The following is a 23011-nucleotide window of genomic DNA, read 5'->3' on the forward strand; positions in this document are numbered from 1 at the left end:
CTGGAGAGCAGCAACACTGTTCATTCAGTAACTGGCCAAAATTTGAGTCAGAGAAAGAATCCTTTACCCTCTCTAAAGAGCAGAACTATAGTGGCCGAGGAGGTAATAATATTTTTAGAAGGCTAGTTTGAAGATAGTGAGTTATCTCAATTGATTTTTCATTGTCAATTAAATATTGATCTCCTTGTTCTTAATTACTAAAGCCTGACCACTCCATTAGCATATTTATTGTGCTGGGTGTTTATTCTATGTCTTTGTGTGTGTCCATTGTTTTAACCGTCTGTGAATTCAAGATTTTGTGGGGGGTTTTATGTATATAAATGGATGAATCTTCAAATTGTAATTAGGATGCTTTTATAAACGTTGACATATTCTACTTAGTTTGGATTAACTTTCTTTAGAATTTTTTCTAAATTTGTTTTATAGATAAGAGATTTATTGTTTTATAGATAAGAGAGAAAAGGCATCTTATTGTTTGAGAAGCAGCTAACTGAAAGGTAGTATCAGTAGAGTTTCAAAATGGAAAAACTTAGGCTGCAGCTTAGTTTTTAATGCTAACTTTTTCCTGGTTCATAAATCAGAAAACAATACAATTTGATTAGAACATCAAATTACATATTTGGGGCTTTTGCAAATTATAGTTAAGTATTGATCAATTAGAGACAACTTTTTGAGTTACGGAATTAGAAATTTTGCTATAAATACAAGACTTCCACCCGGCTTCATAATAAATTACATATTTTAATTTTTTTTGAAAACTGCCTTTCTTCTTGTCCACAAAATAGAGAAGGATGTAAGTGAAATTTAATTTGGAAAAATGCTTTGTGTCTCTTCTGTGAATAATATGACCAAATTTAATTGTTAGAGATCAGATTTTTATAAACTGTTCAAGGGTTTTTTTTTTTTTTTTTTTTTGATAATTGCTAAGACTATCTTAATGGATATTTAGTGCTTTCATCTTATAGAGAGCAAAAGAATTATAACTGATTAGCAATAATTTAACAGTTTAAATTTATGTCAAAGTTAACTAAGTTGAAAATGAACTAGTATTGGTTAACAACGTGTGCTAAAATTGAAAAGGAATGTACAGAGAATTGTAAGAAAGGCATTTATACATGTATACAACTAAAATAAGAAAAATTTCAGGAGTGAACAAAAGAAAAGAAAGCTTGGGGAGAGAATATTAAGGTAAAAAGAAGGGTATAGTTTTCAAAACACTAAAGGAATATAGGGGAAAAGAAAGAAAACTTAAGAAAGTTGTAAAGAGAGGCTTTAGAAAGATTTTGATTTTGTTGAAATAAGAAGAAATGAGAAACTACATTGTTCATTTTATTGGGAACTCTAGTAATAAAAGTTATGGTTTGAAATTCCCAGCCTCCAAAGTAGAGGCATGTGTAGAATGCCTCTTTTCTTTTACCCTTTGGGAAGCAAAGGTGGGAAATGAGGATTTAATCAGGCTATCTGAATAATTTGAAAGTAAATACGGAGAAGTTAAGAGGAGAAAATTAATGGATCAGAGAAACTTAGGTTACTTCTGGACTAGAAAACTTATTAGCTGTGTGATCTTAAAACATGCTGTTTGCCTCAGTTTACTAATTTGAGATATGGATTTGCTAATTCGTTGTATTAGAAATAATATTAGAAAAACACATGTTCTTTTAGTGTGGATTCTTTTGGAGTTATAGATTCAGTTATTAAAAGAATCATAAAAATTTTGAAAATGTTCATTTGGAAACACAATAGATAATGAAGTTTTTTCTATGGATTTGATAAAGCAGAAATCTCTTTAGGACATGGGCTACAGAGTTCTAAGATCTCATATGCCCTGGAAGTAAAATAAAGGATTTTAATAAGGACTTATAATATTTAGCTCACTGGTCATCAAAAACATTTGGTACTGGTTATGAAATAGAGTAGGATCAGTAGAATAGGTACACAAGACACAATAGTCAATGACTATAGTATCCTAGTGTTTCATAAACCCAAACAAACCAGCTTCTGGAATAAGAATTCACTATTTGGCCAAAACTGTTGGGAAAATTGGAAAGTAGTATGGCAGAAACTAGGCACTGACCCACAACTAACACTTTATACCAAGATAAAGTTGAAATGGGTTCATGATTTAGACATAAAAGGTGATATTTATAAGTAAATTAGGAGAGCAAGGGATTGTCTACCTGTCACATCTGTGGAGAAGATAGGAATTTATGGCCAAAAAAGAACTAGAGAACATTATGAAATGCAAAATGGATAATTCGGATTACATCAAATTAAAAAGTTTTTTTTTTGTATCAAAAAATCCAATGAAGCAAGATTAGAAGGGAAGGAAAAAGCTAGAAAACAATTTTTATAGCCAGTGTTTTGATAAAGGTCCCCTTTCTAAAATATATAGAGAATTGACTCAAATTTATAAGAATGCAAGTCATTCCTCAGTTGGCAACTAGTCAAAGGATATGAATAGATAATTTCCAGATAAAGAAATTAAAGCCATTTCTAGTCATATAAAAATGCTCTAAATCACTATTGATTAGAAAAATGGCAAATTAATGTGTGGTTTCACCTCACATCTCTCAAATGGGCTAAGATAACAGAAGAAGATAATGATAAATGTTGTAGGGATGTGGGAAAACTGGGACACTACTAACTTTGGTGGTAATCAGGCCAGGGATGGGTAAGCCGACAATTTTTAGGGCTCCTTTTCTAGTCTCTTCTTCACACATGAAGGTGAGTAGTGCAATCTTTAAAGGCTGCTCAGACACCCAGGGCTGCTGAATCCCATGGCTACTTCCAGTGAAAAGATGATGTTGTGGGCTGGGCCTCCTGTGTGCAGCATTGTGACTACAGCAACCAAAGTATCGTACCTGCTGCTTCTTTACTCATTCATCTCCACAGACTTTTGAGGGTAGAAATAGTAAAATCATATAATGATGTCTTTTGATTCATGTGTAAATTGAATTTAATATTACTAATTAGTAATGACTTTTGTTTCATGCTTTAAATTCATGATATTGTGAATGTCATTCTTATGTTTCTAAATTTTCTTGTTACTTCTGAGAAACCATTATTTGAGAAGTACTATTTAAGAAGATGTTAAATTAAATCACTGGGAAATTTAACTCTTTAATTTGGGTACTGTGAAATTATAGATGGAATTATTAAATCCCTCTTATGCTAAAACCTATCAAGTATTTAATTGGATGCTTTTTATTTTTAATTTGATATTTTATTTCCCCCATTACAAATTTTTAAAATTTTGACATTTGTTTTAAAAACTGAGTACCAAATCTCTCCATTCCTCCCTGCCCCTCTCATCGAGATCACATATGTGGTCAAACAAAACAGATCCTCATATTAATCCATCTGTTGCATCTGTGAAGAAGGAAGGAATTCCTTCTGTTAAATTAAAAAAAGAAGCCAAAATAAAAATCCAAGAAAAATAAAGTTTAAAAAAGATACTTCGATCTATATTCATACTCCATCAGTTCTCTCTCTGGCGATGGCCAGTTTTGTTCATCACACATCCTTCATAATTGTTTTGGATCATTGTATTGCTGAGAATAGCTAAGCCATTCATAGCTGACCATGTTTCAATTTTGCTTTCACATTGATTCTACCCATTTCACTTTTCATTGGTCAGTCATGTAAATCTTTTCAGGTTTTTCTGAGAGCATCTAGCTCATCATTTCTTATAGCACTATCATAACAACACCAATTATTCAGCTATTCCCAATTGAGTATTTTTTAAAGAGAAGAATAACAATTGCTTACTCGTGGAAAGGAAAAAGTGAAAGAGAAAGAAACCTTTGTAAAAAAACCTTTTTATTTAAAGTTTGCCAAGTTTCTTGGGACCACCTGCCTGATAAGGTAATGTGAATTGGTCTACTTGGAAGGAGCTCTTCCTCCAAGGAAGCACACCTTGGCAAAATGGAGGGAATAGAAATTTAGATGTTTTTTGTTGAATAGGAATTATTTATCTGATGATGATTTGTGATGATGATAAGCATGAAGTTATCCCTAGAATTACCTGCATTATCATTCCATCTTGGACTCAGTCTCACAGACTAAATTCTCGGGAATTTAATTCGTTTAAAAGGTTAATCTACAAGTTCCTATGAGATGGATATCTGTCATTCTGGAGACTTGTGGTAATTAATCAATTTTCTCTAAGAGATTCTTTTCACATAAACTATCATGTCTTCACGATATGAAGTTACAGAATATGATTACTTTATTAAATTCTTATGAGTTACTTTTCTATTAGGATGAGTTTTAAGCTGTATTTAAGCATGGATAATATGAGAAAAGAATGTTGGGTAAAATCTTTTGTGCAAAAAGCTGATATCCTTTTATTGCTAAAAGATTTATTGAAACAGTATAAAAATAATCCCTACTGTATCTAGGTCTAAGTGTGACTATTGAAATTTGCTATTTGAGATTAAATCTCATGAGGCTGTAATCTGAGATTATTCTAAATGTTTTATTTCAGGTATGACTATCTGAGCTTTAAATCAGTAATCCACCATTTGAGGAAAATGTGACAAGCTGCTCAAAGAGAGTAGAATCTGAGAAGTGTACATGTGTCTGTTCCTGGGAAAAGGCTAAGGGGACAACCTTGGCAGGACTAAAGGTGGGTGCCTCGCTGTCGTATTGCTTCTTTTGGGAACAGGAATATCTCCAACCAGGTTAATTCTGGGCCTGATTATGACATTGGCATTTTAAAATATTTAGTTTGGGGCTTTTCTTAAATATATCAATTTAACAGTTTGTTGACTTATACTGCAGAATGTTAAATGACAAATCAATTTTAAAAGTCACATCCTTATAGATTTTTTAAGATTCTTCTTCCACCTGTTTTGGGCAGTATTCATATCAAGTATATAGTTTAGATAAAGACAGAAACAGGCATGGGTATTTAAGAACCGGAATTTTGAAGTTTCAAGTGAACTATTGGTTCCTGATTTGAAATTCATCTCATAGCTCCATTGTTAATAAAATTAGAAGCACAAGGTTTGAACTGCTTTTTACCATGAGAACTAATTATCAGAGAAATACAATTTTAAAAGTTCTACTAAATTTTATTGAAATAGGTTTTATAAAAACTTTTAACAGGCACATATAAGAATCTACAAATAATATGCACCAAGAAGCAATTTCTCTCCCTTTCTTTCTTTCTCCCTCCTTTGATGTTTTCTATTCTTTCTTTCTGTCTCTTTTTCTCCCTCCCTCTCTCTCCTGTTCTTTCCTTCCTTTTCCTCTACTTATCTTTCTCTCCCCCTCTCCTATCTTTTCCTCAGTCTCCCTCTATCTCTCTGTCTTTTTCTCTCTTTTTCCCTGCCACCCCAGATATTCAGAACAGCATATTTGCAAAAAACAAACAAAAACAAGCAATCAAAATATAGCCAACAATAAGGGAATAGTTAAATCATGATGATAATCTTACAATGTAATTAAGACTCAGAAATTTTTTGAAAATGATGCAAAGTAGAAAAAAAACCCAGCCAAAGAACAGAGTCCACAGTCATTTAACCATATATGCAACCCCGGCAGTCAGGTAGATAGTAGATGGACTCCAATTACCCCAGCCAAAAAAAATGTATGGAAGCTGGAGATAGAAGGTTGAGGTGGCTGGGAAGACTGATGTTTTCCCATTGGACTTGGGATTCACTGCATGAAGACAAATAAAGCAGAATTATGATTAGACCAGTGAGGAAGAAAGAGGCCAAATGGAATGAGAGCCAAGGCTTCCACTCTCCCCAGACACAAGGACAAGGAGATCCAACATTAGCTATGGGGGGCTGGGGAGAGGCTATCAGGAATTATAGTTCAGCTGGAAATCCTGGGGATGGGGTCTATTTGTTTTGTTTTTTTTAATTTAAATTTTATTTTATTTAATAATAACTTTGTATTGACAGAATCCATGCCAGGATAAATTTTTTTTACAACATTATCCCTTGCACTCGCTTATGTTTCGTTTTTTCCCCTCCCTCCCTCCACCCCTCCCCCCAAGATGGCAAGCAGTCCTATATATGTTAAATATGTTGCAGTATATCTTAGATACAATACATATTTGCAGAACCGAACAGTTCTGTTGCACAGGGAGAATTGGATTCAGAAGGTAAAAATAACTCGGGAAGAAAATCAAAAATGCAAATAGTTCACATTCATTTCGATGGGGGCTATTTGTGAGGGAGAATATGAACTCGGGTCTTCCCAAGGCCCCAGGCTCTGGTATCTCTTAGGTGGGGTGGTGCTAAAAATCCAGAAAGAGACTGTAAACTCTTGGCATTCATTGGGGAATGAATGAATAAATGGTGTGACCCTGTGAATTAACAAATACATGAATGAATGAATGAAAAAGCATTTATTAAGTGATGTGGATTGAGTCTCCACTCTTGTCAGGAAGAAGCCCAACCAGCAACATTCAAATAGAATCAATCCCCAGACCATCTATTTTGCATAGTGATTGTGAGGAAGGAATTCTTTACCAGCCTCCATAGTCTGTCCCCCAACCTCTGAGCATCTTTAAACAACCTTTGAGGTATTGCTTGGCATTGCTTTAGACTGGTCTGAGACCTGGTGTGCCGGGTGCATCCATCTGGTTCCTCTTTGAGCTCCTTTGGCACTTCCCCTCCTCCCGGATCCCTTCCTCTGAGTTCCCATGTTTATTTCCCTGTTTTCCTCAAAAAACCCCACGTCTGTTTCCCTTATAAAACATCTGCTTATGATGATCTTTGCTAAGTTCTTTTCAGGACTAAACCCATGGTGAGCTCAGTCTCTCTCCCCTCATAGTGTCTTCCCTTTAACTGTGTTTTTCTCCTCACTCTGGCTAACTCCAGTTAGTGTGTTTAACTCGGCTGTGGATCTAAGCTGCCAGCCAATGGCTATGATCCCTTTCCTGGGAAACCCTATTGCTCTCCCACTCTATTTCATATTTACCTTCCTGGCATCTATTGTATCCTTTCATTTTGTCTATAAACTCTTCCCCCAAACAAACCCACCTTTTGCCAAAGACATCGGTCATTGTGAATCTGTCACATTTATTCTCAACTAGGAATTGCTTTTCTGGCATCATAAAGTGCTTGCCATGAGCCCAAAATTGAGCTGAGTGCTGGGGACACAACTACAGAGGCAGACAGTCCCCGCCTCCCTTTGAAGAGCTTCTACTCTAAAAGGGAAGGTCCCCACATAGGGAGGAAGTGTTAAGTTAGGGGCCCCTGCCAGGTCAGTGTTGATTGATGATTCTAGGCCTGGAAAGCAGAGAGAGAACTGAGGCAGAGAGCTCCCAGCAGCACTGACCTGCCTGGTAAAGTTGATCAGCAGGGACACTAACATCTTAGGGCAGCAATGATAGGATAAGGAGACTGAACACCCCAAATTATTGGGGTTTGGAGCCAGTGTCACAACATGTCTTAAAAGAATTCTCCAAATCAAAGGGCAAAGATTTTATTCTGCTGTTGGTGTTCCCAAATGGGGATTTAGAGAAGAAGTAGGGGGTCACACCACTGAGTGGTGGGCTAAGCTCCTAAAGGAGTTATCTCACCATTACCAAGGGGAAAGATGGGGTAACCTGACGGCCATCAGGCCATGTGGTGCTTAGTAAGTGGACCAATCCTAAAAGGAGTTAGTGAAGAAGTGGGGTACAAGTAGGCTCCCTGATAGGAGAAAAATAACCTGGGGGGCTGGCAACTGGAGCCTGGCCTTCTGATTGGATACAGCAGCTGTGGAGTAAATGCAAGAACTCTACATGGACCCACTGCAACAAAAAAGGGCCCGCTTAAAAACAAGCCAGTTCTGTTCATGGTTCTCCCCACTTGCCTCTGGGAGCAGCATGTCCCCCAGATTGTACACAGTAATTCAGACCTCTTGGGTTAATGGCCCTTCCTGTGGCTCACCTAGCTGGGTCTGCATTCACCCCATAGTTCCTCTAATTACTTCAGCTCTTGACACTGTAATCCCCTTCTCCTAAAGAGTCTGCCCTCCCCAGCCATCCTCCCCCCAGAATGACAAAGTTGCCCTTTGAAGATGCAAGTGTGGGCTGCTCAAAACACCCCATGACACCCCCCCCACCTGGGCCTCCTACTCCCCAGGTCAGAGTCAAAGTCCACTCCAGTCTGGCTCCCACCAGCTTGTTTCTCCTTCCACTGTATATATGACTTTCCAGACAAGGCGATTCCTTGCTGGCTCCCTAACTCCACATGCTATCTCCAGCCTTCATCTATTTCCACAAGCAACCCCCCACCCCCATTCCAAAGAAGAAATCTTTCTTTATAATCAATCGACAAGCATTTATTAAGTGCTTACTTTCTGCTAGCACAGGGGAGAGGTACAGAGAAACAATTCCAGCTCTCAACACCCACCTCCAACAAAAATACATTCACCAGTATATTCAGAATAAATTAACAAAGAATAAATACAAATAAGTAATTAAATGTGAGGTTGTTTGGGAGAGAGGAAGGGCTTCCCATAGAAAGGCAATGAGAGGTGTTTTGAAGGAAATCTTTTTGTGGGGAGGGGTATCTAGAAGACAGCGTACTTCAGGACAGGAGGGGAGAAATGCAAAGGAAGAGAGGGAAGGGAGAAAGTTCTGTGCAGAAGCAGAAAAAAGGCCAGTGTAGTTGGATTGCAGAGTGTGAGAAGGGGAATAAAGAGGCTGGAAAGATGGGCCAGGATCCTCCTTCCCACTTCTTCCCTTCTCTGGGAAGGAAATGGGATGATATTGAAGACAAAGAAAAAGAAAGAATAAAGTTTTAGGAAAGAAAAACATATTAAAGGAAATGAAAATCGAGTAGGACCAGAAGAATTTTAGAAAAGCTTAGAAGACCTGATGGTTCTAAAAATCTTACACCAAAGGAATAATGACCAGATAATGCTGTGGCTAAAAGGCCAGGAAAAGGGAGACCTCAAATTGGCAATTTAATCCATGTATATGTAACTCCCAGAAGCTTGGGAGTTTCCATCCCAACTCCTGTTGGGTGGAGTCTCAGGGCTGCTGAATCAGACTGTCTAAGGGCTTCCGGGACTCCTGCAGAAAAGGGGAGTCTCTCCACCAGCTCAATCTACCACAAAAGTGTTCTCCCCGCCCATAGGGATAATCTCTTTAGCCAGATCCCCTCAAGTCAGTAACAATGAGAAAGGGGTCTCGACTACAATGATACAGCTATGAATGGGAACAAAACAGCCCCCAGAGAGAGTGCAACACAAGTTTCTATAAGGATGAGGAGTCCAGTGGAAAGACTTCACAGCACCTGGAGTCCCTTGCTGCAGTGTTCCAGAGGCAGGTATGTTGAGCAAGGAGAAGGATGTAGATAGGGTTTTGAGATAAGAAGAGAGAGCTCAAAGAAACTCTTCAGTGTTCTCTGCAAAAGCAAAATCCTCAGCTGAGAGGTTGGGAGGAGCTCTGGGAAGCTTTAGCTTTGGAATAAGGTGCAAGGAGCATGAGAGAGGGAACCTGTTATGGAGGATTGTGGAGGATTAAGGGGTTGCCTTGCTGTAGTGAGAGCCCAGTGAAGTTGGCCAAAGTGATTTTTGATTGTGAAGCTTATCCAACAGAGGAAGTGGGCAGGAGGAGAAAACCTGGGCTGAGGTTACTGGACAAGGGGGCTAAACATCATAAGTAAAGGATGTGGAGCTGAACTGGCCAAATATAAAGTTGAGATGCCCAAGCCAGGGAAGTGAAGTCAGAGCCTAACAAAACCCGAGGGGCTGGAGGCCTGAGGTGAACAAGTGTGGGAGGAAAGGGACAAAAGGGAAAGGAAGGTCCCAGGAGATCCAGGCTATGACTGGTCCTAGGTGTGGTGGAATGAGGGAGGGGAACTGAAAAAATGAAAGGATGGGGAGACCAGGGGAATTGAGGGCACATCCATGTGAATGTTGAAGTCATCAGAATGAAGGCAGGAAAAACACAAGTGAGTCAGGAAAGGTCGAAGAATAACACGGGCCAGCCGTCAGTAGCCATTGTGATCTCTAGATCATGGAAAAAAATCTTCCTTCTTATAGTTTCCTAATCTACCATCTTTGGTAAGGTTTTAGGGAGTCCATCAACTTGGATAGGAAAAAGAAATCATCTTTATATCCACCACCTGAAATTAAACATTTTCTTCTCAAAACTGTTTTTGTTTTGTTTTTTTGGGGGGATGTCGTTCTAGGAGAGAGTTTTAGTAGGACAGCAGGGGGTTATTCGGAAGTGATACTGATGAAAAAAACCAAAGAATCAATTAAAAATATTAAAACTGAAAACATGGCAAAGAGTGAATTACTGGATCCATTTGTAGCTGTGGCCTTGGAAAGGTTTTTTAAAACCAGGACTTGGCATTCATTGGGGAATGAATGAATAAATGGTGTGACCCTGTGAATTAACAAATACATGAATGAATGAATGAAAAAGCATTTATTAAGTGATGTGGATTGAGTCTCCACTCCAGCAGCGCCATTACTGGGTTTGTATCCCAAGGAAATCATAAAAGAGGGAAAAGGACCCACGTGTGCAAAAATGTTTGTAGCAGCTCTTTATGTAGTGGCAAGGAACTGGAAACTGAGTGGATGTTTGTCAATTGGGGGATGACTGAACAAATTGTGGTACATGAAGGTAACAGAACATTATTATTCCATAAAAATGATGAACAAGCTGATTTTACAAAGATCTGGAAAGGTTTACATGAACTGATGCTGAGTGAAACAAGCAGAACCAGGAATAATATACTGTACACAGTAACAGCAAGAATGTGCAATAATCAAGAACATGGCTCTTCTCAATGCTTCAGCGATCCCAGACAATCCCAACGAACTTTGGACAAGGAAAGATAAAAGGAGACACGTGGCTTTAAAAGCCAAAGAGAAGATTTTATATTTGCTCTGGAAGTAACAGGGAGCCAATGGGATTTACTGGGAATAGGCAAGGTAATTATTCTGGCAGTTGTTTAGAATATGAACTAAAACAGAGACTTATGACTCCTGACGGAAGCACCAGCATCTACTGCACAGCCTAGGTGTGAGGTGATGAAGGCATGAACCAGAGCGGGGACTGAGCTGGAGAAAGGATGGGAGCTTGTGGAAGAAAAATTGGGAATGCGGAAAGTCCTGGCAACAGTTTGGATAGCGGGGTAAGGGTAAGGAACTGGGGATGCCGCCAAAGCTAGATGCCTAAGTGACTGAGAGGATAATGTTGTCCTCAACAGTAATAAGGAAGTTCAGCAGAAAGGAGAATTGGGGAAAGAGGCTGTGGAGCTCTGGAATTTGGAGAGCTGAGTTTCAGGTGCCCAGAGGATATATCTGGTTTGAGATATCCAACAGGCAATGGTGTTGGGGAGGGGGGGGACTGTTGCATAGGAAAGAGCTCAGAGCGAGATATATAAATGCAGGAATCCTATGTGGAGAGAGGATAACTGAACCCATAAGAACTGGAGAGATCATCAAGTAACACAGGTTAGAAAGAAAGAAGAGGGTCTAGAACAAAACCTTGGGTGGGGGAAGGAAAGGTCTCCACTTCCCAGGTGTGAGCCAGATTGAGGAATCAGCATAGGAGACTGAGAAAGAACAATTGAAGAGGAGGAAAGCCAGGAGAGAATATGATCCAAAAAACCTGGAAAGGAAAACCTAGAAAGGAGGAAAAGGTGATTGACAGAGTGAAATTTCACAGAGAAGGACAGAAGAATGAGGATTGAGAAAAAGCCTCGATATGTGGCAAGCAACGTTAGAGAGTTCAACAAAACTTGTGCTTCAGTGTTGTTCCACATCCCTCAGGTTTCTATTGAAAAAGAATTCTCTCAATTTATTTGAGTTTGACATTGTTTCTTTCTTCAATGGGAACCATCCATCATTGAGTGAGGAAGGAATGGTTACATTTTGGGTGTCTGTATTCCTAGTAATTAGCAGAATGTCTGACACATGAAAGAACTCTAAAAATAAATATTTGTTGAGTTGAGTTGGAATTCCCTGACAGAAGTCATAACATTCATAAGGCATTTATATATTTGGAATTTGTATCCTTGGTCATCTAGCATAGTACCTAGAAGATAGAAAGTGATTAATAAATGCTTGTTGATTGACTGATTAACTGATATGAGTCTGCATCATGAATTTTCTGATGTCGAATAAGTTTTTCCTTCTGGGGAAAAGCCTTCTCGCATTGCTGACATTCATAAGGTTTCTCCCCAGTGTGAATTCTCTGATGGCGGGTAAGGTTTCCATTCGCACAGAAGGCTTTCCCACACTCATTACATTTATAAGGTTTCTCTCCAGTGTGAATTCTCTGGTGAGCAGTAAGGGTCCCGCTCTCACGAAAGGCTTTCCCACATTCATTACATTCATAAGGTTTCTCTCCTGTATGAATTCTCTGATGTCGAGTGAGTTCTGTTTGCCAGCCAAAGGCCTTCCCACATTGATGACATTTATAAGGTTTTTCTCCAGTATGAATTCTCTGATGTTGTGTAAGCTGCGACCTCCGGCGGAAGGTCTTTCCGCAATCATCACATTCATAAGGTTTCTCTCCAGTATGGATTCTCTGATGTCGGGAAAACTGTATCTTCAGGCGGAAGACCTTCCCACACTCGCGACATTCATAAGGTTTCTCTCCGGTGTGAATTGTCTGATGCTGAGTGAGAGCTGCCCGCCAACGGAAGGTCTTCCCACATTCGCTGCACTCATAAGGTTTCTCTCCAGTATGAATCGTCCGGTGTCGAGTGAGCTCCGTGCCTCTGCTGAAAGCCTTTCCACAGTCAAGACATTCATAAGGCTTTTCTCCAGTGTGAATCCTCTGGTGACGAGTAAAATCCGTGCTCCGTCTGAAGGCTTTCCCACAGTCACGACATTCATAAGGCTTCTCTCCGGTGTGAATCGTCTGATGTTGAGTGAGAGCAGACCTCCAGCGGAAGGCTCCTCCGCATTCGCTGCATTCATAAGGTTTCTCACTAGTATGGATCCTCTGATGTCGAGTAAGCTCTGTGCTCCGGTAGAAGGATTTCCCACATTCGTGACACTGATAAGGCTTCTCTCCTGTGTGAAGTACCTGATGCTGGGTAAGATGCTCGCTCACTCGAAAGGTTTTCCCACACTCACTGCACTTGTAAGGCTTCTCCCCAGTATGAATCCTCTTGTGGACATTAAGCAAGTCATTCACACGGAAGGCTTTCCCACATTCGTGGCATTGATAAGGTTTCTCTCCTGTGTGAATCCTCAGGTGTCGAGTCAAGGCTGTCCTCTGGGGGAAAACATTCCCACATTCATGACATTCATAATATTTCTCTCTAATACAAGATCTGTGATGGGAAGGAAGATAAGTACAAGCTTTATCCCATTTCTCAATTCCCTAAATTCATGAATTAGCTAATATGCAATACCACATGTTCATTATACAGGATTTTAGGTGGGTTTCTCTTTATGGGATTTCAACTGATTTATGGCAATTAATATCTGGGCTCTTGTTAAAGATTTCAATATTCTCCATGTTCAGAGAGTTTTCCTCCAGGACATAATCTATGAGAGGTATTAAGATTTAACTTAGAATTTAACTTCAAATTCACTACACTCTCCAGAAGTTCTTTATGATTATGGAGACTCTTCCTTCTATATCTTCTCTGTTTGAAAAAGCAGACTGATTCTCAAGGGAGGCTTCCTCCAGCCTTACTATCCTCATGATCCCTTACTTTACTGGGTGATTTTTACTTACCGAGAACGTTTCTCTTTCCTGCTCAGTTGCTTTCCTAGACTAGCATCACATTTCCGGGATTGTTCCAAGGTGGAGAGGAAGAGATCCTTCTTTCTGAGACTCGTCTGCAATGATAGTTCTGTGGAAACATCAAGCTTTGGATCAGAGTATGTGATTCCAGGACTAATTTCTGAATCTGAAAAAATATTTAAATATAACATTTTACCCATGTGCTACACACTTAGATTTGACACAGACTCTCTGGAATAAAAAAAAAGTGCTAAAATGTAATGGATGCTGGCTCTCGGTTTTAGTGGCACCTCCAACTGAGAGAGGGAGAAGTAAATGTGCAGTCAGAAGCACAAGAGGAAGAGTCAGAATTCCAGATAGCCCAGTTATGCTGACTCAAGAGGAAACAGAGCTGAGGTAGAATGCACGGCCCTGGTCACACCTGAACCAAATCTTTTGGAGACATCATCCTACAGAGGTTGGCATCAGCTCTCCCACCTGATCCAAAACTCTAGTCTTTGCCACCAAAATGGGACCACCAAGAATCCTACCTGATAAAGGTCAGGCCTTGTTTTAATACCATCTGTCTGAAACCACTTTACCTAGCTCTGAACTCTCTTGACATTCGAAACCAATTGTTTTCTTTGGAACCAAAATGATCAATTTGGGACTCATATAATAAATCACATCATTTTTTTTGGTTGGAAAAAAAAACAAAAAAAATTAGCAGTACCAACTTAAGCTTATAGATTATCAAAAGTTTTCCTATTGATCCTCACAAATTTTATTAGTTGGCAGTGAGGGATGTGTGTGTGTGATGTGAATTATTTTCCAAATGAGACTCTAAGTCAAGGATCCTCAAACTATGGCTGCAGGCAGATGCGGCAACTGAGGACGATTATCCCCCTCACCCAGGGCTATGAAGTTTCTTTATTTAAAGGCCCCCAAAACAAAGTTTTTGTTTTAACTATAGTCCGGCCCTCCAACAGTCTGAGGGACAGGGAACTGGCCCCCTATTTAAAAAGTTTGAGGACCCCTCCTCTAAGTGATTATGTGGGTTCCTATGGTCATACAATGGACAAGGAACGGAAACAGATTTTGATTTTTCAGATTTTGATCCTGAATCTTCTCAGTCTCAGCCTAAGGATCTTGTGATCTTGATTTTCTTAAGTGACCTCACCAGAGCTGGAAATATCTAAGTAGCAAGTAAATCCCCATCAGCTAATACTAAAAATAGCTGGTAATTGTATAATGCTTTAAGGTTGCAAAACACTTTACAAATACTGTCCTTTTGTCTTCACAGCAACCCTGGGATAGGTTTCATAGACCGTTTCTGTCTCTGGAAGTGGATGGCATCTTCAAAGGGGATTTGAATGTTTATATTATCCAGAATAGCTCAGTCATTCAAAGTTCACTATTTGAACAATATCACCATTACTGTACACTTGTTCTGTTGGTTCTGCTCATTTCCCTCTGTATTATTTCATATCAATATTTCCAAATGTTATTTTGTTTTATAGACCAACCTGCTCATCATTTCTTACAGCACATTAACATTCTATCCCAAATATTTACTGTGACTTTTCCCCCCTGAGGCCATTGGGGTTAAGTGATTTGCCCAGAGTCACACAGCTAGGAAGTGTTAAATGTCTGAGACCAGATTTGAACTCAGGTCCCTCCTGACTTCAGGGCTGGTGCTATATCCACTGTGCCACCTAGATGCCCCTATTGTGACTTACTTAGCCATTCCCCAACTGATGGGCATTCCTGCCATTTCCAGTTCTTTGCCACCACAAAGAGAGAGCTCTAAACAAATAAGAGGCTTTTTTCATTTTTTTCTAATCACCTTGGGAAACAGACCAAATGATATTGCTGGGTCAAAGAGGACACAGTTTTATGACTCTTTGGGGACAGTTTCAGATTGTTCTCTTAACATGGATGGATCAGATCACACTTTTGGTATTAGTGACTCAGTGTCTCAATTTTTCCACAACCCCTCCAAAATGTGTCATTTTCACCTTCTACATTTTAGCCAACCTGAAAGATGTGAGATGCTATCTTAAAGTTGCTGTAATTTGTATTTCTCTAACTAGTAATGATTAGAGCATTTTGTCACATAGTTATATATAGTTTCAATTTCTTTTTCCAAAAACGATCTATTCATATCCTTGACCATTTATCAATTGGGAAGTAAATCTTGTTCTCCTAAATTTGACAAATTTCTTTATATCCAAAAACTATCTATTCATATCCTTGACCATTTATCAATTGGGAGGTAAATCTTGTTCTTCTAAATTTGACAAATTTCTTTATATCTCTGAGATATAAGGCTTTTATCTGAGAACGTTTTCCTGCTTTTCTGCCTTCCTTCTAATATTGGCTTCTTTGGTTTTATTTGTACAAAATCCTAACCCTAATTTATACAACATAATGTAATCAAAATTATCCATTTTATACACTACAATTCTCTCTCTCTCTTATTTACAAATTCTTCTCCTATTCCTAAATCTGATCGTTATACATCCCATAGGATTCGAATGACATCTTCTTATGATCTCTCTCTTTATGTCTAGGTCGTGTACCCATTTTGACCTTATCTTGCTAAACGATGTAAGATATTAGTCTACACCGACTTTCTGCCAAATTGTTTTCCACTTTTCTTTTCTTAATTTTTGCTGAGGTCATTAGGGTTAAGTAACTTGCCCAGAGTCACACAGGCAGAAAGTGTTAAGTGTCGGAGGTCAGATTTGAACTCGGGTTCTCCTGACTTCAGGGCTGGTGCGCCACCTAGCTGCCCGCTTTCTACTTTTCCCAGCAAATTTTACCAAATAGTAGATTCTTATCCCCAAGCTTAGATCTTTGCGAGGTTACTAGTCATTTATTACTGTATACTGACACCTAATCTAATACAGCGATCCACTGAGCCGATACCAGATCGTTTTAATGATGACCGCTTTATAACACAGCGTAAGACTGCTCAGCTTCCTTCCTTGACAATTTCTGCGACGCCCCCCCCCAATTAATTCCTTTGATATTCTTGACCTTTTGTTCTTCAAAATGAATTCGGATATTATTTTTCTCTAGCACAATAAAAAATCTTGTTCAAAACATGAGATATCCAAGCCAATTAATGAGCCAGTCCCCCTGGAGCCCCCATCGGTGTTTCTGAGACAATCCATGGAAGCTTCTTGTCATCTGCTTTCCCAATGATCTAATGCCCAGAGAGTATAATTTTTAAGACCCGGTTTAACAAGAACAACAAAATAAATCGAGCTCTCGGCACCCCCGAGTTCTCAAGATATAGCAGAAAGAGTCACATGCCAGTTCTGACTCATAGGTGGTGTGACCATAAGCAAATCACCTGATCTTGCGCCTCACTCTGCTCATCTATAAAATGGGTATAAAACAACTTGGAAGAGGTCAACTTCACAGAGTTTTAAAGAAGGCACTTTGTAAGCCCCCAATAGGATATAAATGTGAGCTCTTATTGCCCCTTACACTTACATCAAATTAACAAATTAGGGCCGGCAGAGTACAAAACACTGGAGGATTCATGAGATAATTCTGACCTTCACTTTGAGGGACAGAGGCAGGGGCCACTAAACCAGTCGTCGGGTCCCCGGGGGCTGCTGACGGGCTTAGTTCTAACCTGTGGTGTCTCTATGCTTTATATTCATTGTATCCCGGTTTTCTTTCCCCTCCCTCCACAACACACTCTGGTGAGCCTGACCTCCTGGCTGCTCCCAAACGAGCCTCTGCCACGTCCGGAGTGCTCTCCCTTCTCCACTGACCTCCCTGACATCCCCCCCCCCCAATCCCCCTTTCTGCAGGAAACCTTCCCTCCCCTGTGTGAATGCCTCTGAGCTGCTATCGAGGCTGTCCTGTCTGGCTCTTCACCGTGCCTGGGGTCCGCACTGCCCGCTGTCTCCCCTGAGCTGAGAGCAAGGAGCCTGGCACATGGTGGGTACTCGACGAATGCCTGGGGACCCCCATTTCCCGGGCAGATGAGGCATCGTCCCCTGGTCCAGGCTCTCCCTCGGTCAGACTGGCCTGTCTGCCTTGCCTTGATCACAGGGTCCCCTCTGTCCCTCGTCCCCCTGCTGCGTCCTCGCGGCTGGATCTGGGAGCCCGGGCTTCTCTCGGGGGCCGGGCCTCCCAGATCCCTCCTGGCCAGGCCTTCCTGCCCGAGTGCCCTGCGGTGAGCACCCCGCCAGTCCTCCCCGGCCCTGAGCGCACCCCCGCCTCCTGGGGCTTTGTGAGGAAGGATGAAAGATACAATTGTGAACTGCCCTGAGACCCCCAATGCCACCTAACATTCGAGGCCGATTTGCTGGTCTGTGAACCTGGCGCATCCCTCGGAGAATGTGAGCTCCCTGCGGGCAGGGCCCGGGCTCGGCATGTGTCTGACCCCCTCACCGAGGAGCCTCACGGCTGCGGGCTGATTAACCCACTCCCGGTGCTGCTTAAAAATGGAGGACTTTGGGAGGTTTGAAAAATAAATCAGGGAAAGGCTGAGCTGCAAATGTGCCCCGCAAGGTAGCGGCCGCAAAGCCGAGCTGGGCAAACTACAGAGGGGGGCGGCGGGAGAGGGAGGCGGCCTGCTTACAAAACAACTGCAAAAAGCCTTTGGGGAGGGGGAGCCAAGGCAGCTGCTTGCTCCCCACCCTTGGGGACTGTGCCCCTGGGGCTGAGGAGGCAGGAGAAGGACAGGATGGGGAGGACAGAGCACAGGGAAATGTGAGATGAGTCCCAAGCTCTGGCCTCCTTCCTCCTCCCAATCCTTCCTCTTCCTCCTCCTCTCCTTTTCTTCCTCTTCATCTTTCCTCTCCTTCTCTTCCTCTTCTTCTTCCCCTCCTCCTCTTCCTCTTCTCCCTCCTCTTTCTCCCTTTCCTTCTCTTCCTCTTTTTCCTCCTCTTCTTCTCCTCTCTCTTCCTCCTTTTCTATCTCCTCCTCCCCTCCTAGTCTTCCTCCTCCCTCTCTTCCTCTTCCTCCTCCTTAGGTCTCTCATCACTGTCCCATCCCCAGTGAGGAGCAGGTACCGAGGGCATCCCTCACTCACCTGGACAGCCGCCTTTGGGGACGTCTCCCTCGGGCATCCACGGCTCTGCCCCTTGCTCCAGCTGCCGGATCACAGCGGGTTTGACAACAGCCAGTCCTGTCCAATGAAGATGAGAAAGTGCTGAGGGCTCTCCTGAGAACGGGGCCCAGAGCCTGGAGCCGGGGGATGCTGACTGGCAAATCTCTGCTTACCTCAGTTTCCCCAGCTCTAAAATGGGGATAAAAACAGTGCTGACCTCCCAGGCTTATTGTGAAATAAGAGTTATAAAGTGCTCAGCACGGAGCCAGGTGCACCTTACGTGTTCACTCTGGTTAGTATTATCAACTTTCTTTCTTATTATTGGTTTGCTGAAGCAATTGGGGTTAAGTGACTTGCCCAGGGTCTCACAGCTAAGACTTATTAAGTGTCTGAGGCCAGGTTTGGACTCAGGTCCTCCTGGCTTCAGAGCCGCTGCTCTAACCACTGCACCACCTGGCTGCCCCTCAAGCTTTTCTTTTAGAGGACAAAGGGTGGGTACAGATGTAATGGGGAGGCCCAGAAGCCTTTGAGGCTTCTCTCTCTGATGGGGGGACCTGGAGAAAGGAAGGAGGCGGGAGGAGGAAAAAACGGCTTTCCCTGGGCAGGATTATTGCTGAATTGTTATCAGTGTCTCCCTGCGGGCCTCCCCGGGCTGGAAGTTCCGAATTGTCGGGAGGTCTTTTTGCCCGGGAAGGTGCCCCACGTCCCCTAGAGCTGGGCCCGGGTCCCAGGTGGGGTGAGCAGGCGTGGGACAAGCCCTGCGGAGCGGGAGCTCCAGCTCTAGAGGGGAGATGGCAAGTCCGGCTTATAAAGAACCAAAGAATAAAGAAAAAGTGAATGGGCACAAACCTACGGGAGGAGGGGCATGGCAGGCAGGCTGGGGGGGAGGGAAGCGGCAGCTGGGGAGTGGGAGTGGGAGGGCACATGGTGGGGAGGGACAGTCATAGAAGGGGGGAAGGAGAAGGGGGAGGGGGGAGGCCATGGCTGGAGGCATAGAGGTGAGACAAGAGCGGGGGCACTGAGCACAGGGAGGCGGGGAGGCTGTCAGTGCTCAACTCTGGGGCGAGCAGTCTCTGGCCGCTGCATCCCCAGCAACAGGACCCCGGTTCCTCTGGGAGGGAGAAGAGCCCCGAGCAGCAGAGCCGGCCGGGCCCTCACTCACCCACACAGGCCAGGTTCCGGTAGTTCTCCAGCATCACCTCCCTGTAGAGCTCCTTCTGGGACGGGGCCAGACACCCCCACTCCTCCGGGCTGAAGTCCACCGCCACGTCCCAGAATCTCACGGGGCCCTGGAAAAGCCAAGGCAGCCACGCTGACCGGGGGGTGGGGTGGGGCGGGAGGGGTCAGGAGAGCTGAGCAGGGGGCCTCCGGCTGGGAGAGAACCCGAGGCAGGGGCAAATCCAACACACACACACACACACACACACACACACACACACACACACACACACACACTCTCTCTCTCTCTCTCTCTCTCTCTCTTTCACACTCTCACACACACTCACTCACACATCCTTCTGGGGAGTCAGAAAGACAGGCAAGCCCTGGCCAATCTCGTGGCCGGCCACGTCCCTCCGGCTCGCTCTGGTCCGAGTCCCTGCCGGCCCGGTCCACACCTGGGCTCTGGGGGGCCTCAGCCTTTCACCGGATGCTGTTGCACAGCGCGCCCGCTGGCTGGACAGCACCATCACCTGTGACCCTCATCTTTCCAATAAAGAGAGGGTCTGGGAGAGGCCGGGCAGCCTGGTGGGTCTCCCGCTCCCGAGGCTGGCCCTCGGCGCCCTGTGGCGCGGTCACCTCCCAATCCTCGGGCCCCCGGCCCTGTTCTCGGACTCCTGACTCCCGAGGTGCATCTTTGACATCACACGCCTGGCAAGGAGACGGCCACGCTGATGCCCGCTGTTGCCAGCCTTCACCTCCAGCTGGCTACGGTGGTGGTCACTCTCCTCGGCCCACAATTTCACCATAATGGCACCATTTCTCAAGAGACTGAAGCCCGCCGATTACGGCAGCCCTGAGTGGACCCCGGTCCTTCTGCCCGTGCCTTGCATGCACACATGAGGGGGGCAGCCAGGGACAAGCCTGCAGCTGGCGTGGAGGATCCTGTATAAGGGCAGCCCAGGAGAATCTCCGAGCGGGAGGGCAGAAAGGTGCAAGGGGCCCAGGGGTGAAGGGCTTCAAAAGCCAGACAAATACTGGAGGTGATGGGGAGTCACAGGAGTCTAGAGAGTGAGGGGAGGGTCAGAGCTGAGCTTCAGGAAGAAGGGGCAGAAGCGAGGCAGGGACACTGACCAGCAGGTCACTGAGAAATCCAGGGGTGAAGAGATGGGCAGGGGGAGTCGAGACCACCACCTTGGCTGGGCCTGGAAGGCCAGTGGAGCTCTGGAGAGTAATGCCAGGTCAGCAGAAGGGGGAAGAAGAATAAAACCAGGTCAGAAAAGGAGGGGCCTACAGCACGTCCAGTCAGAAAAGCTCCAAATGTGGGAGAAGCGGGTCTGCCGGCCCCAGAGGAGAGATGGTGACGGGACTCCGGGAGCCGAGGAGAGAACCAGGGGACGGCCACGGAAGGGTGGGAGGGCCGGGACAGAGGGATGGCACGAGAGGCACAGAGGATGCTGGGAGAAGTGGGTCGGCAGTGGCCAGTTAGCAAACAGGTATTCCTCGTCTGCTACAGCCAGCCACTATGCCAGGGACTCTCAGGCAGAAAACACAAAGCTCTGAATTAGGTCCCAAGGATACATGGGACGCTGTGGCACTCTAGCTCTGTTCCGGGTCCTTGGCTTCTGGCTTATGAGTCCCAGCATCAAGAGACACCCACTCCCCTGCTCCTCACGGAGCCCCAAGGCCTTCCTGGCTCTCCTCAGTGGACAGCAGAACTGAGGAGAAGCAGGACAGAAGGGCAGCAGGCCGAGTCAGCGCTGGACAGTGCCCCTGCCCATCTAGGCCACTGACAGCCCGGGGGCCATACGATGGCCCCAGGGCTCCCGCTCCAAAGGAGGCAACAGGACCTTTCCTGTATGAAGGGACCTTGAGGAAGCCATTGTGGGACCCACCCTGTTCTAGCCCTCCTGGGGCCTTCCTCTGGGTCTGTCCTCCAGGCTGGACGCACTTACCCCCCGGTCACTCATCGGCAGCGGCCCTGGCCACCAAAGGCAGGAGCTGAAAGGCGTGGGAGGAAGCGCTCCACTCACTTCCTCATTTTTAAGTCTCGAACTAACGGAGACTGGGCTCAAAGTGCTGCAGCAGGCGGCCCTCGATCCCTTCTGTACGAGGTCATGTTGGACACTGGACACAGACAGAAGGACACAAAAGAAGAAAAGTTCCTATTCTGACTCAATGCAAAGCAGCGCGAGGAACAAAAGCACTGACCATTCCCACAAAATATAATACCCGATCCTGTCGAAAACAGCAGAAAATTGTGGGAGTTCCTTCTTCAGGAGAAGTTTAATTAGCCACGGAGCCAGCACATGAAAAATGCTTGCAAAGCTGGAAATGCTAAATGAATGCTGGTCCTTACATCACCATCATGTAAATGCTGTCTACGAGAAACCCAAACCCAGCCTTACACTAGAGCCCTTTCCAATAAGACCAGGGGCAAAGGAAGGCCGGCCTTCACCCTCATCATTATTTGATGCAGAAACTGGATTTCTGGATCACTCTACTAGCGCCCAGTCTGGTTTCAACCCCCTTCCCCCTTTTCCTTTCTCTTTTGTGTGTTGTTTGGGAGAGAGCATTACAAATAGAAGCTCCTTGAGGGCAGGGGCTTTCTTTTTATGAATTATATCCCCTGAGCTTAGCATGGTACCGACACAAAGTAGATACTTGGATTGATACAAAGTTAGAAATACTAGATATGCAAACAAAGCAGATACTTGGATTGATACAAAGTTAGAAATACTAGATATGCAAACAGGACAAGGGGGGAGAGAAGTGCAAGAATAAACACAGGTGAGGAGGAAACAAAGTTAATGCTTTTGCAGCTGAAATGTTGGTTTACTTATTGAATCCTACAGACTTAACTAAAAGATTGAATGAAACAATAGCTTCAGCAAAGTTACATAATATCAAATAAATCTTCCTAAGTCCTCAGCATTTCTGTTTACTACCCACAAACCATCAGGAAGAGAGAGCAAGAAAAATCCTATTAAAATAAGCACAGGGTGCTTAAAAAACTTTGGAGTCTATCTTACATGCACAATAGGACTATGAATCACTCAGACAAAGGCAAACCTAAATAACTGGACAAATATCAGTTGCTTATGGGTAACTTGAGCCAATATAAT

At 43.6% G+C, this 23011-nt stretch overlaps 1 protein-coding gene across 1 annotated transcript; it reads right to left on the reverse strand.

Annotated features, from left to right (window-relative positions):
* Window positions 1-8260: 8260 nt before the first annotated feature.
* Window positions 8261-22165, reverse strand: LOC127556612 (zinc finger protein 420-like). The gene is made up of 5 exons (XM_051989868.1): window positions 21842-22165; window positions 19891-20017; window positions 18711-18806; window positions 13664-13781; window positions 8261-13253 (listed from the first exon to the last, which is right to left on the reverse strand). Exons 1-5 carry the CDS (start codon window positions 21854-21856, stop codon window positions 12023-12025), a joined length of 1587 nt encoding a protein of 528 aa, XP_051845828.1. The 5' UTR covers window positions 21857-22165; the 3' UTR covers window positions 8261-12022.
* Between the last annotated feature and the right edge of the window lie 846 nt (window positions 22166-23011).

The sequence above is a fragment of the Antechinus flavipes genome, chromosome 3, assembly GCF_016432865.1.
Source record: "Antechinus flavipes isolate AdamAnt ecotype Samford, QLD, Australia chromosome 3, AdamAnt_v2, whole genome shotgun sequence".
NCBI lineage: Eukaryota > Metazoa > Chordata > Mammalia > Dasyuromorphia > Dasyuridae > Antechinus > Antechinus flavipes.